Source organism: Musca vetustissima, unplaced genomic scaffold (assembly GCF_032173495.1).
Source record: "Musca vetustissima isolate MV318-11 ecotype Yass unplaced genomic scaffold, APGP_CSIRO_Mvet_v1 utg60785, whole genome shotgun sequence".
Classification (NCBI taxonomy): Eukaryota; Metazoa; Arthropoda; class Insecta; order Diptera; family Muscidae; genus Musca; species Musca vetustissima.
The window spans coordinates 39,575-55,837 of NW_026887490.1; the positions used below are offsets into that span (position 1 = coordinate 39,575).

The 16,263-nt window shown below is 34.1% G+C and overlaps 1 protein-coding gene across 1 annotated transcript; it reads left to right on the forward strand.

Annotated features, from left to right (window-relative positions):
• The first annotated feature begins 200 nt into the window (after positions 1-200).
• Positions 201-15,455, forward strand: LOC133335049 (glutamate receptor ionotropic, kainate 2). Its single transcript, XM_061543351.1, has 12 exons — positions 201-285; positions 364-516; positions 581-643; positions 4,383-4,586; positions 4,649-4,860; positions 7,978-8,100; positions 8,162-8,365; positions 8,579-8,805; positions 8,868-9,051; positions 13,911-14,134; positions 14,269-14,837; positions 14,914-15,455. The coding sequence occupies exons 1-12, from the start codon at positions 201-203 to the stop codon at positions 15,453-15,455; spliced, it is 2,790 nt and encodes a 929-aa protein (XP_061399335.1).
• The last annotated feature ends 808 nt before the right edge of the window (positions 15,456-16,263 follow it).

Here is a 16,263-nt window from a genome sequence, read left to right on the forward strand (position 1 = left end):
ATGTTCCACTGAAATATTTTACAAATATCAAATTAATATTTAGTAAGTTTCGAGATTCGGTTGGGTGCTGATGGAATACTGTACGATACGAAAAAAAAACAAATAACATAAGTGAAAAGTGACAATATTATACACATACATATACATATCATGAATATACATTAATATTACCAAAAAATCGTAATGAAAACTAAAACAAAATGAGAAATATTTGCATATGGAGTGCATTTTTTATCGCTGTGCTGTTTATAAAAAATTCTCATCAACATGAAAATATTAATATTGGTAAAAATTTTGTTTTTATTTTGGAAAATTAAATTGGTGTTCATATTAGTTTTTTAATTTTGTTTGTTTCTTTTCAAGGTGCATTATTTTACGACGATGAATATGAAATTGAGGAATCCTTTGTAACAACAATAAATTTAATCAATAATCAAAATGAAGTGAATTTTAAATTAATACCGTTAATTGAAAAACTTGACGATGCGGATAGTACGGCAATCTTGGAAACTAAAAGTATGTATTAAAATGTTTAGCGTGAAAACAAACAATTAATTAAACGCATTTAAAAATGTTTCAGCTAACAAACTTATAGAAAACGGTGCCGCAGTTATTTTTGGACCAAGTTCAAAGGCAGACAGTGGTATGTATGAACAAAGTGTGCCCAATCAGAGATGGAAATTCTGATGGAATGGTAAATTTTTGCGGAAAGAAATGTTGTAGGAAAATCAAACAAAAAAATCAATGCCGATTATTCATACAGTAGAAATCACGATAAGCTCGCAATATTAAACATAGAGTGAAAACCTAGCACATATATTTATACTATTTGTAGAATATTGGTATTGCACCAGAGATATATCGATCCAACTTCCGATGTGGAGCTAAATTTTAAATTTATTTTTCAGCCAAAGTTTCTGCAATTTTACATTCTGTGTTATTGTTGGTTTAAAAACTTCTTCGCATAGAAGTTGAAATGGTCGTTGTTTTTGTAAAGACATCGACGCATGTTTAGAATAAAATTCTATGCCGATTTAGCAATGTCCATCTGTTATTATCATGATAGACATCACATACATTGCTAATAACCCTAGAATTATCTTTAGAATTATAGTTGAAAATGGGATTTATCAGTCCATATGGTGAAGTGTATATTAAATTTGCAACACCTTGAAATATTTATCGGAGATAAGTATATGTATTTTTGATCAGAATAATACTCTATGTCGATTTACGCATGTCCGACTGGTGAAATATCGATGGAGATCGCGATATTGAAGATAGAGCTTTGACATTTTGTACAAAAGTTGCTAGTACTCCTAGGTTGCTGGGTATTACAATAGGGGTATATCGGTCCACTTTTGGTGTAGCCCCCATATAACGGTACCCCCATTTTTATACCCTCCACCATAGTATGGAGGGTACATTAGTTTTGTTTTTCCGTTTGTAACGCATCGAAATAATCATTTCCGACCCTATAAAGTATTTATATTCTTGATCAGCGTAAAATTCTATGACGATCTAACGATTTCCGTCTGTCCGTCTGTCTGTTGTAATCACTCTAGCGTCTAAACGAATTGAGATAGAACGCCAAAATTTTGCATAGAGTCGTCTTTTGTCTGCAGGCAGGTCAAGTTCGATGATGGGCTATATCGGTCCACGTTTAGGCATAGCTCCCATATAAGTGTACCCCCAAATTTTCAGTATTTCGGGGTTCTTGAGCGCGTTTTTCAACCGAATAAGCTGAAATTTGGTAAAATGGGTTCTTTTTGGATACCAAATTTCTCCACTAAAAATTATAAATATAGGTCCACTTTTTCTGGTAGCCCCCATAGAACGGTACCTCCCCACTTTCAGTTTTTGGGGGTTTTGACCGGATTTTTTCGCCGAAAAAGCTGTAATTTAGTAATTTCAGTTCTTGGGTAGTAAATCTCTCCACAAAAAATTATAAACATAGGTAATTTTTTCGAAATGTTGAGGTTCTTGAGCGCGTTTTTTTTTTTTGGTATTTTGTAGTCGTATATGGTAACAAATATCCCCACTAAAAATTATTAATATTCACCCCTTTTTAGGGGTAGTCCCAATATAACCTCCTTTATATGCCCTTCACCACACTGTGGTACAGGGTATTATGTCTTTGTGCATATGTTTGTAACAGGCAAAAGCAATCGAAAAAGACCCATAGTTCTTTTTGAGAATATGCATAGAATCACTTTCTGAGTCGATTTATGCATGCCCGTCCATCCGTCTGTTGATGTTAAATTGTTAACAAAGTTCAGGTCGCATTTATAATCCGATTTGGCTTTATTGAAACTGGGAAAAAATCGGTTCAGATTTAGATATTGCTCCCATATATATTTTTATCGGATTTACGGACTTTAGACCCTGCAAATCATTTCATTTGCACGAATTTTTGCATAGCGTACGGAATAAAGTCTAGAATGATGTGTGCCAAGTTTCGTGAAAATCGGTTCAGATTTAGATATAGCTCCCGTATATAGTTTCGCCCGATTTTAGGTAAATGGTGCACCAAAGTCCCTAAAAATCTTTCGATTTGCACGAATTTTTGCATAGCGTAGTGAATTAAGTCTAGAATGATGTGTGTTAAGTTTCGTGAAAATCGGTTCAGATTTAGATATAGCTCCCATATATATTTTCGTCCGATTTTATGTAATGTTTATCCGATTAACACGAAATTTTGCACAACGTCTTAGACTGAAACATTATTGCGTTTTGTTGAAATTGGTTCTGAATTGGATCTGATTGATATTAAATTTTAAACAGTGCGACGTACCAAATATCGTGTATCAATTTTGCTATACATCGTTTTCCATACATTTGTCCCATGGTGCGCAGACGACGAAATCTACCCGAATGAAGTTAAATTTAGCATAGGTTGCAGAAAGGCATGAGTATGTTCCATCGAGTGAACATTGACATACAATTGTAAGGGTACATATGTACAATATACCCAAAGTGGTGAAGGGTATCATATAGTCGGCCGAGTCCTACTTTACTATTTTCCTTACTGGTTTTCTTATATTTCAAAATCTGATTTCACATTTGCAATTACTAAACGTGTTGAAAATTTACGTTTTTCTTGCAGAAACCCTCATAAGTGATATTTATTTCATGAACTCAATCTAATTATTGCCAAAAAATTCGCAATTCGATGTTATTGCAAAGTCACCGTGGATTTTCGGCCATAACGACTTATCCAACAGTTCCGGGAAACGTACGCTTATAGCGACCAATATCGCCGGCTTCTTGACCGTTTTAGCATGCATACAACAGTACATTCACAACTTCGATGTGATGTGCTGTTTCGACAGGTTTTCCATCAAATCGGCTGTAATAATATATTTTAGGCTCCCATTGAGTAGAAAATATCTCTAATATGAATAATCAATACTGGTCGAAGTTTTGGGGTTATGGGAGTACTCTTTTTGATATTTTGTGTTCTTATTGGGCGTTAAATACTTCTACTAAATATTATCAATATCATTCCACGTTCTACCATAGCACCAACCGAAAGACTCATACTTAGATACTAAAGGTTTTTGAAAAATTTGGTCCATGATTCTACATTGTCCCCATATAGAGGTCCCGCCCTATGTCGGTATTAAAAAGGTTTTAATCGAATTTTCCTAATTAAGTGGCTATAATTCAGCATTATGATTTCTTGGAGGTCAAACACATTTTTTCAGACCAGATATTATAGAGGTCCAAATTTAGAAATATCCTCATCATCGCGATTTTTTGGCATTTTTTAGTTTTATCCGAATTTTTCCACCTAAGCAGCAGTAATTTGGCATGTCCGGTTTTACCCGCGAAGTGACAGTGAAAGGTTCCCATCCTTATAGACGAAGTAACAATAATTTGCCAGTCCGGGTCCTAGGGAATTGAAAATCTTATATGCAGAAAATATCAATACGGTTTATGTTTTGTCGGAGGTGGCGCCCAATGATATGCCCCTCACAAAAATTTTGTTCTATATCAGTGGGTTAAACATTTTCGCTAACATTTTTCAAAATAAGACCATTTTTGGACATGGCTTCCAAAAAATGTCGCAAATCATTTTTTGTATGTTAAAGGTCCTAGCCGTATGTAGTTTCAAATCAAGTAAACTCTTTGGAGCATTAATGGTTTTCCCACATTAACAGAATAAGCAAAAATATTATTTAAGAAGAAAATATCTGTCAATGATGTTCCATTAGTCATGTTCAATTTGTACAAAAACTTTCCATCCCTGCTAAAAATATGTATGACCCACATTCAAATTATGACGGCGTGTGGGAGACAAAAATCCATTCATGTTTTCTTGTTATTTGTTTTGCTCTTGCATTTTTGTTTATATTTTTTATTACTTTTCATATTTTTAGATATTGTCTCGCTTATTTGTAATGCCACCGGTATACCGCACATGCTCTTCGATTATCTAGCGGAAGAGAGTGATCTCTCCAAAGTCAATCATCAAATGACTCTCAATGTTTTTCCCGCCCAGCCGGTGTTGTCTAAGGCCTATGCTGATATTGTACAGAATTATGGCTGGAGAAAATATACCATAGTCTATGATGAAGATGATGGTGAGCATTGGGCAATGGAAAATTATTAAAAATGAGAACAATTTCATTTGTTGTATTTTTAGGCAGTGCACCGTTTCGTCTACAAGATCTCATCCAGCTAAGAGATTTAAATGAGAAAATTGTTCGTGTTCGTACATTTAAGAGAGGTGAAGATTATCGAATTTTATGGAAGAGCATAAAAGGTGAAAGGCGTATAATTTTGGATTGTCCGCCTGATATGTTGGTGGAGCTGCTCAATTCATCGATTCCATTTGGTATGACGGCACAATTTAATGTAAGTGAAAATGTTAAGTTCGGCCGGGCCGAACTTTGGATACCCTCCTACATAGATATACTGACAGGTACTTGAAATAAAAATATAGGGAACATACCAAAAAGTGTACCTATATCGACATTTCTACAAACCGATTATGGTTCTAAATATTGTTCCTAGAACCATGTTTCTTTGGGCCTAATTTGTTTACAAAATTTTGATTTCATCTAAACTTTGCCCATGTTATTATTTCTTCCAAAATTAGTTCAAGTTCGAACATAGGTAATATCGGACCACTCTATCTGGTACCCTTCACCACTTTGGGTATATTCTACATATGTGACCGAAAAGACGTCGCCTTTTTTAAGGTCGATATTGAACGAACTTAAATATGTAATATGTAGGTCTTTGTGGAACCTTTGTTAAATTTCATTTCATTTGGGCAAGTTAAGAGTCGTTTGCGCACAGTAGGACATATTTGTTTAAATCGATTTGACACGGGCTACTCGGTTTGCTGCACTGTTTAAAATTTAATCTCATTTAAATAAAATCGGACGAATCTATATATGGAAACTATATCTAAATATGAACCGATTTTCACGAAACTTAGCACACATCCTTCTAGACCTAATTCAGTAGGCTATACCAAATTTCGTGCAAATCGAATGACATATAGGGACTTTGGTACACCATTTACCTATAATCAGGCGAAAATATATATGGGAGCTATATCTATATCTGAACCGATTTTCATGAAATTTAGCAGACGTCATTCTATACTTAATTCAATACACTGTGTAAAAATTAGTGCAAATCAAACGATTTTCAGGGACTTTGGGAGCTATATCTAAATCTGAACCGATTTTTGCCAATTTCATCCAAATAGGATCGAAAATGCGACCTGTACTTTGTTTACAATTTAACATCAACAGAGGGACAGACGGAAGAAAAGATGGACTTATATTTATTATTTCTTGTGGAGAGATTTGGTACCTATTAAGAACTCAAAATATTAAATGACAGCCAATTAGGTGGAAAAATGCGATCAAAACCCCCAAAACCAAAAAAAGTGAACCTATATTTGGGCAATATTGCCAATTTTTTAATATTCCATTTTCAAAAAATCAGCTTTTTTGTTTTTGTGGCACATCAATGATTTTTGGTACACATATAGAGAAAAATGTTCTGACTCCGAAACCGTTCGCGATCAAATTTTTGGTTGATGCGCGCAAAAGTTATCGACGTTTTAATTTTGGGCATAAGAAAAAAATCTTAAAATTACGCCGTTTATTATATTGACGAAAAACGTTGATATATATCTTCCTCCGTAAAATAAGAATATGAATATATTATAATAATCACGATAAAGTTGCACATATTCGCGAAATATGAGAAAAATAAAAAAACATATAGCAGATTACATCAATATTTTCATTATATTAATTACATACACACACCTAAAAATTAATTTAAAAATATCTACATAATCTAAACACCATGATGAATCAAATGATGTCAAAATCACACAAGTCCGTGTAGCGGTTTCTAAATCACAGCGACAACAAAACAAGATATTGAGGAAAAATATTTGTTTTTGGTTCGAAAAAATAATGTCATCATATTTATTTTTTTAATTTTATACAAGAAATTTCAGAAAAAAAATGTTGGGGTTATTCTGCAATTTTACCCGAATTTCGCCGAAAAAATTTACATATATAATAATCACTTTTTGTGTATAAGTATACGCCTTGCGGATTATATCAAGACCCTTCCGATAAATCTTGGGGTTCTATAAATAGGAATAAATCTTAAAATAAAATAATATTATTAAATATACATTTTAAATTGCGTGTAAATCGCGTAATTCTCAAAATCATTTGATGCGCATGCGGTTTCCAGGAAGTACTGAAGTTCATCTTCCAATTCATATATATTTTGCGAAATTTCATTTGACGGCTAAGATGTGCCACACGTTACATTGAAGTACCCAAAAAATCGTAAAACGCGAATAATTTCCGAAATCTCCATATGCCATTAACGCGCATCCGATTTCTGTGTGCACCCTAAAAAAATACATCGATCTATACCGATTTCAATGTGGTCCATTAAGAACCATGGATGTGCCAGCTCACACTATTTTTGAGATAAATTGCGTCTAAATCGCGTAATTCTCAAAACCATTTGATGCGCATGCGGTTTCCAGGAAGTACTGAAGTTTATCTTCCAATCCATGTATATTTTGCGAAATTTCATTTGACGGCTAAGATGTGCCGCACGTTACATTGAAGTACCCAAAAAATCGTAAAACGCGAATAATTTCCGAAATCTCCATATGCCATTAACGCGCATCCGATTTCGGTGTGCACCCTAAAAAAATACATCGATCTATACCATTTCATTTAAAGGTAGATGCAGTGAAAATTTTGAAAAATGATACATAAGGGGCGTAGTCCCCATTTTGTTGGCTTCTAGTTTTATTTTGACACGAAGACCGTGCAATGAGTGGCTTAGTCACAAATCGATAGAGAACATAAAAAAACTGGTTCGCCTCAACCTGTTTTTACACATTTTTTTACATTAAAGTAGAAACAGCTTCCACCTAAATAAAGTTTGGAGGTCAATATCATAAACAGTTTGCAACGAGAGATCAATTAACCCAAAACTATTCACTTTTTTTCATATACTTAAGTAGTTCCCCAGTTATAAAGGGGTGAACCTCCGCTTCAGCTATGTTAAAAAATTGGCAATATTGCCCATTTATAATTTTTGGTAGAGACATTTAGTATCCAATAAGAACTCAATGTACCAAATTTCAGCGTATTCGGTTTAAAAACGCGCTCAAGAACTCCAAAATACCGAAAATTGGGGGAGCATCTTTATATGGGGGCTATGCCTAAACGTGGGCCGATCCATCTTCGAACTTAACCTGCCTGCAGACAAAGACAAACATATGCAAAATTTCAGCATCCTATCTTAATTCCTTCAGAAGATAGAGTGATTACAACAGACGGACGAACGGACAAGGCTAGATCGTCTTAGAATTTTACCCAGATCAAGAATATATATACTTTAGAGAATCGGAAATGAATATTTCAGTTGAACTTTCTTTATGTTTTTTTAAATTTTTATTCATTCCAGCATTTATTCCTGACAAATTTCGATACTCAAGTTGCAAGTTTAGAGGAGCTACGGGACAATGTAACATTTGCTGTTAATGTCACCGCCATACGTATGAGACAACGTGAATTTGATAGTGAAGAGGTATGTGTGTTTTGTCATCATTTTGGGGAGATCCAATACAATTTTCTTTTCTCATTTATAGGGAAATATTTGGAATGAAGTCGATTTACCAACTATGAAATTGTTACCCGATTTAATACACGATGCCGTAATGTTATTTTATTTAGCCGTTAAAAATATTAGTGTCATGTATGAAATCAATCCACCGGCTATACATTACACATACGAAGATGGCAATGAAAATCCATGGCCAATGGGTTTATATATAAATCGTGTTATGAAATTTGTAAGTAATATAATCGAATTGGTTTTAAAGACCTCGTCAAACCTGGATGAATAATAATTTGAAATTGATGAATCGGGATAATATCTCAAAAGTCATCGATATGTTCGTTTACCGCCCATAATCATACGATGTTAGAATTTTTTCGATTCTTAATTTAATTAATTACTTTGACTTATTTAAATGATTATTGTTATTATTTGCAATATTTCTTAGATTGCCTCCGCCGATGATAGTCACTTCCATATGAGCTATATGCAATTCGATGATGGTGGCCAACGAATAAATTTCACATTGGAAATCTATGAACCGGTAGATAATTATTTACTAGCTACATGGGATCCAGATGGTCATATCAGTCAAAAGGTAGTGGAATTGACAAATATCAAAAAAATTGTCTATAAAGTGGCAACACGTATTGGAGAACCGTATTTTATGTTGAAGTAAGCTGCCCGGCCTTAGAACAGTTTGTGATCATACCAACTAAAAAGCCTAACATTTACAGGGAAGATGCTGAAAATCGTACCGGCAATGATCGTTATATAGGCTATGCAGTCGATCTTATCGATGCCATTGCCAATGTTTTACATTTTGATTATTTATTTGTACCGGTTGCTGATAATTCGTATGGTAAATTGAATAAGGAAACGAATCAATGGGATGGTATTATTGGCGAACTGATAAATAATGTGAGTTTTTGAAATTATATGCTTATAACCTTCTGTGGTTTATAACAGGCAAAAGGGAACGAGATATACACATGGTTCCTTTTGAGAATGTGTATAGAATCACTTTCTAAGTCGATTTATGCATGTTCGTCCGTCCAACTGTCCATGTAAACAAAATTGTAAACAAAGTACAAGTCACATTTAGTATCCAACATGGATAAAATTTGGTACAGATCACTTATTTGGCTCAAGGACGAACTTTATTGAAAAGGGGAAAAATCGGTTTAGATATAGCTTATGTTCGTCCGATTTAATGCAAATGGTGAAATAAAGTCCCTATCTATCTTTAGATTTGTACGAAATTTGGCATAGCGTACTAAATTAAGTTTTGAATAATGTGTGTTAAATTCCGTGAAAATCGGTCCAGATTTAGGTACAGCTCCCAGACATAGTTTCGTCCGATTTAATGTAAATGGTGCACCAAAGTCCCTATATATCTTTCGATTGGCACGAGTTTTGACACAGCGTACTGAATTAAGTCTAGAATGATGTGCGCTAAGTTTTGTGAAAATCGGTTCGTATTTGGATGTAGCTCCCATATTTTATGTTGGTGCGTATGAAATTTCGGATGCTTAAGTGATTGTATTAAACTGCATATCTTTCTCCAAAAGCTCTTTATTCAATCAAAGTATGCTCCATTCGCATCAATACACTTTTCCCAACGAAATTTTAAAGCGTAGATGCCTGTCGAAATTTTAAAGATATCGTTTTTTAGATGCCATTAAAAACAGTCTTGAAAAAATGAAAATAAAAAAATGGTCTTTAGTTTCGCAATTATTTTGTTGTATGGGGCCGAGCATTGTCATGGAGCTGATATTCGAGTACAATTTTTAACTTATCGTGCATCTCATCAATGTACTGCCAGTACTTTCACCCTGATAGCAAGTTCCCTCGTGGATAAGTGCTTCCACTTGCCTTCATTAAAAACAGCTCTATATGCTTGAAAAAATGAAAATCGATCGGTGAGAGATCCGGTGATAATGGTGCTCTGAAATTTGCACACACATTGTTATATGAGAAGTTTTGACGATTTTTCAACAGAATGGGTTGTAATTGAACAGAAAATATCCGTACCAAATATTATCAATATTGGCACATATTTCAGAGTACTGCCCATATAACGGTAGCAATAAACATTCCATATTTTGAAGATCTTGGGCACGGTTTACAACAGAATATCTGTACTCTGTACTCCCTTCATTTAATTTTATATATTGGATGATCATTGAGTAGAAAATGTTCCTTAAAAAATTGTGCAAGCTTCGGAAAAGCCTCCATATAATGGCACTCCACATTTTTGGAGTTTTGGGCACGTTTTTCAACCTAATCAGCTGTAATTGGTTGTTTTATTTGGTAGCATGAACCCTACTTAAAATTGTCAATATTGGTCCACTCCTCTGTATTTTGTTTGGACACGTGTTTCAACCAAATTAGCTGTAATTTTATATTTTAAATGATCAGTGAGTACAAAATCTCCTTACAAAGAATTACAGTATTTTTCGGTTAATTGACCCTACGGTTAATTGGTTTCCAGGCTTAATTGAACCACATGATGGGTCAAAACTATTTCATTTCATAGTAAGCGGGTTCGGATAATTGGTTCCTCGGTTAATTGAACAAAAATTTGTGCAAATTTTGATGTTCAATTAACCGAAAAATACTGTATCAATATTGATCCAAGTTTCCGGGGAGCACCCATATAATGGTAACCCCAATAATTTCTCATATGCTGTCAAATATTCCTACCAAAAATGTATATATCTCCATTCCCATTGTAGTAGCTAAAATATGTCATTCCGGGATATTGGAGGTGAGACACATTTCTGCGAAAAATTACCTATTTAGGTCCAAGTTTTGATATAGCAATACATACAGGTCTCGCCCCATTTTCAATACATTGACCTAATCTTCTCATAGAGTTGGCTATAATTTGGCATAACATCATCCCAGAAGTTATGCACTATATCTAAAGGTTCTTACTCCCGTTTTCCAATCTGAGTGTGATCGGTAGTTGGCATGTTCATTACGAATAGGTAACATCGGATGGAGGTTTTGGTACAACCATCAAATTAGATATTATGCTATTTTTCTAATTTTGCGGGTTTTTTGTCGGTTGTTCTCTTTACAGCTGAACTTAATGATAGATTTTTGCAAAGAAAATATCTGGTACATATATTAGTTTTCTCTGTGATACACATTTTTGGTATGGGATATATGCGACGTGGTCTGTTTATAAGTTCAAAGATATTGAAAAACGATTAGGCATTTAACCACCTGATTTCATATTTCCCGTTGCATATCAACATTTCATTTACTTTAAGGAACAACATGTTCATATTATTATTTTCAAACATATTAATCTAGGGCATGGATCTTAGAATCCGAATATCCTGAATGGCCACGAACTCGATTCAGAATGTCTTCTGATTTTCCATCCTTGCATTGGTCCCAATATGTACCTGTATTCTATGGAAAACGTGTAAATACAATGATCGCGTGTGCATTCAATAATATACTTCTCAATTATTTTTTGTATTCTCCCAAAAAAATGTTTCAATACAATGTCAATCCAATTTAAAAAAAATTAAATATTTTGAAAAATTTTAATAAATGACAAATGTATGCTTAAAGGAATGATACGCTACCAATTTTCGCTCAAAATACCTCAAAATAAGAACTACGACGTGGTGCTTTCCATATAGCTCGATACTAAATTCGCGGAAATGCAAATATGCTTCAAAATATTTTTTGCAAATTTTTCGCGATTTTCAAATTTTTCTCACCTTTTAAACCTTCCCTGAACATCCACGAACACTTCAACATTCAACATTGCCGGCCCGGCAAACGTTGTCTTGCATAGCAATATTGTTGATGTATAATTCACATAACGATAGCCCAATATTAAATAATCTTTAAGATAGTGCTCTGAAATTGCGGTATTGGTATTGGTGAGGCACCCAACCATTGAGCTTATTTTTGAATCCAGCTTTGTGTGAATGGTTTAATTTTTAGCTCCTGGACGATGTTACGACATGCCTGTAAAATTCGATCGTTCCACCGGTCTAATGGATTTCTTTTTCCCAAACCTAATATTAGGGATACTTATTGGGCAGAAATTCTCCCTAATTAGAATTTTCCATATTGACTCAAGTATTCGGATATCCCCATCTAACGGCATCCCTTAATATTCGGTATTTGGCTGCCATGTTATGTTCGCCCAAGGTTTCAAATATCCCCCATGTAATAGTAATCCACCTTTTTCGATACTGTGTTCCTATTATTATTATTTTCAAGAAGAATAATCTAGGGCACGTGTCTTAGAATCAGAACTCTTTCTGAATCTTCAGATTTTCATCCTTGCATTTGTTCCAAAATGTACGTGAATTTTATGGAAAACGTGTACATACAATGATCGCGAATTCATCTCAATTATTGTTTTGCATTCTCAGAAAAAAAGTTTCGTTACAATGCCAATTGAATAAAATAAAATATTTTGAAAATTTTCAATATTTGACAAATGAATATTTATTTTTTCATAACATTGTTTTTCATAATATTTTTTTTCATAATATTTTTTCTTTTTTGCAAATTTTTCGCGATTTTTAAATTTTTCTCACCTTTTAAACCTTCCCTGAAGCTCTACGAATATTTTAAGACTAAGATAAGAAAAATCCGTTCAGCCGTTCTCGAGTTTTAGCGAGACTAACGAACAGCAATTCATTTTTATATATATAGATTTCGACCTATTCACGTTAATTGTACACCAAATAATTAATGGGTGTCTGTTTGAGATTAATTTTTTTTTTACATTTTTAGTGCAGCACATTTTGCTTTAAGGGGACTCCCCATTCTCGGGGTCAATTTTTTTTTGGATTTAATTCGATTTTACACTAATTCAAGAATGTCCCTACAAAATTTCAAGTGAAAATCTCAAGAACTCTTGAAAATATAGCCGATTTATTGTGTCAACATCAGATGACGGCTAAAGGGCTTCTCAAACTTTAAACGCGTTTTTCTCTAAACATTTTTTTGCGAATGGCGGGCACGATAATTCAAAAACTAATAACCCAATCGATTTCAAATTTTTACACGTTTCTCTGTGAGTGTATAGCTCTCGTATGAACTAGGATAAAGCCAACCGGTGAAGATCTTCCTTATTTTTTAACTTGGGTTTTGGTAAAAAATCGGCGATTTTCCAAAAATATTTTTTCAAAGGTCCACCATTTTGTTAATTTTAGAGCGAAGTCAATAATCCTAGTTCATACGAGAGCCAGACATGTACTCTTTCTAACACCGTTGGAATTTTCGGATTCCGATGTTGCAGTGAGGAGTTATCGTGCCTGCCACCAAAAAGAAGGACTTTTCTTTAATTACAAAAAACAATAACAAAACAACAAAAATTTTTTTTTGTAAATTATTTTTCTTCTCTTTTAAATCTTCAAATATATATGTGCAAAGTTACAAACCTTAACAAGCGTTGGTATTGATTTACCAACCCATTGAAAATCTTGAAAAATTAAAATCGAGAATGGGTGGGGTTCCCTTAAATCGATTTACAAAATTTAGCATAGGTTGCAGAATGGCATGTGCAGTGATTGATGTTAGTTGGTTTACATATAGTTTATCTTTACACATATCACATATTTTAGTTGGTTCAATTTCGTGTCAAAGTTCCTTCAAAAAGTCGGCGTCTGTTAGGATACATATCCATAATATGCCTAAAGTGATGAAGGTATCATATAATCGGTCCAGTCCGACTTTACTACTTTCCTTACTGGTTTTTATTTATTAATTCAAATATTATTAAAATTCATACCTAGGATGCTCATATGGGTATATGTGATCTGACCATAACTCAAAAACGTAAAACTGTTGTGGATTTTACGGTGCCCTTTATGCAATTGGGTATCAGTATTTTGGCCTATGAAAAACCAATTGAACAGAAATCCTGGAATGCATTTTTGGAGCCATTTACCAATGAAGTTTGGATTTATGTTATGTTTTCGATTTTCATTATGGCATTTTTGTTTCTATTTATGGCAAGGTAAGAAAGAACCTCTTTCCAGGAATCATTAATATTTAAATTTTTAATGAAATCCCCTTTTTGGGATGTTAACTGTTAAGGGTCATTATAAAACATCTATTTAACGATTATCTTCTAATCTCATTTTATTCCAGAATATCGAAAGGTGAATGGCAAAATCCCCATCCCTGTAATAAGAATCCTGAAGTTTTGGAAAATACATGGAATGTTTCGAATGTCTTTTGGCTGACAATTGGCTCCATTATGACAGCCGGCAGCGACATTTTACCACGAAGTGCTCCCATGCGTACTTTCAATGCCATGTGGTGGATTTTTGCCGTAATCATTGCAAATTCCTATACAGCTAATTTGGCGGCTTTCTTGACCAACAGTAAAATGGAAGGTGACATTAAGGGTGTGGAAGATTTGGCAAAACAAAATGAAGTGAAATTTGGTACCATTGAGGGTGGCAGTACCTATACATTCTTTTCGGAATCGAATGAAACCGCCTTTCGTTTGGCATACAATATGATGCAGTCACAAGATCCTTCGGTCTATACGAAAAGTAATAATGAAGGGGTGGAGAGGGTGTTGAAAAATAACGGTTCCTATATGTTTCTAATGGAAACCACCTCGTTGGAGTACAATACCGAACGGAATTGTAAATTGAAGATGTTGGGCGAAACTTTCGGAGAGAAACACTATGCCATTGCTGTGCCGTTTGGTATGTTCGAATAAAACATATTGCTTAAAATTCTTTCACCAATATAAATTTTCATTTCATTTTCATAAATTTCCAGGTGCTGAATATCGCTCCAATTTAAGTGTTGCCATACTTAAACTTGGTGAATTGGGAAAGTTATTCGAATTGAAGAAAAAATGGTGGGTTAATGAGAACAAAAGTTGTCCCCAAGAAACCAAAGCCAATTCGGAAACAAATGATTTAAATTTCACCGAAGTGCGAGGTATATTTTATACCCTTTATGTTGGCCTGTTTATAGCCTATGTTGTTGGCATTACGGAGTTTTTAATTTATGCCCAGCATGTTGCCGTTGAAGAAAAGTTAACTTTTAAAGAAGCTCTAACAAAGGAACTGAAATTTGTTCTAAAAGTTTGGAATAACAAGAAACCTGTAACACCTGCCTGTAGTACAGCATCATCATCGCATCGATCCGGTAGTACTGACAAATCGTCGAAGCCGTATGCTATACGTTCGGATAGGGTGAATGGTACAACCGATATGGATGAAAGGAAAAGTATGAAGAGTATGAAAAGCATAAGGAGTATTCGAAGTTTCAAGAGTTTGAAGAGTGCCATTGTTAATACCATAAAGAAAATCTAATCGTATATACTCGCACAATGTTTTTGTTCTTACATTTTTTTTTTTTTTAGAAATTTGAAATAATCTTATAAATAAAGATGAAAAATTAAATATAATTTTGCTTGAATCAAATAGATTCTGTATCGTGAATTTTGCCATCTCTATGATCATTTCAACGAAAAGACGGATTGGATTTTAGTATGATCAAGAATACATGAATAAGTAAATGACAAATTTAATATACCCTCCACCTCATAATGGTGGGCATATAAACGAGATGGAGCCACGTTCGAACAAATAAAAGAGCAGTTAACTTCTGCCAGGTTGCAATTGGCATACCCACCAGGTGGGTATTAAATATACCTAAAATCAGCCAATGCCGCGACTTTTGATGTAATAACCAGTGAGCGGAGCAGTATAGTCGGACGGGGCCGACCATATCATACCCTACACAACTACCACGAAAAGAAAATTTTCTGCGGTTCATATTGTGAGCCTGGACAATATTTCGTGATATTTGCACCATTTTTACCGATTTCAGATCAACAACTCCATTTTCTAAGCCTTGCATATTTTCCAAAATGATTTTTCTTTGAGTGAATTTTTACGCCATAAAATAAAAAAAATTTACTTTTGGTTTTGGTTGATTTGACACTCGGAATATTGACCTATCATCATCTAAATAGCCGCTCTAAGTATATGGTTAGATCCCTTCACCTTGTAAAATATGTGATGTTCTGTATATAATAGTTGCTCCTAGAGCGACTAGAAAATCTGACAAAATTACAGTTTTCGGTTCATTGCACCCCCTGAATGAAATCTTAACTCC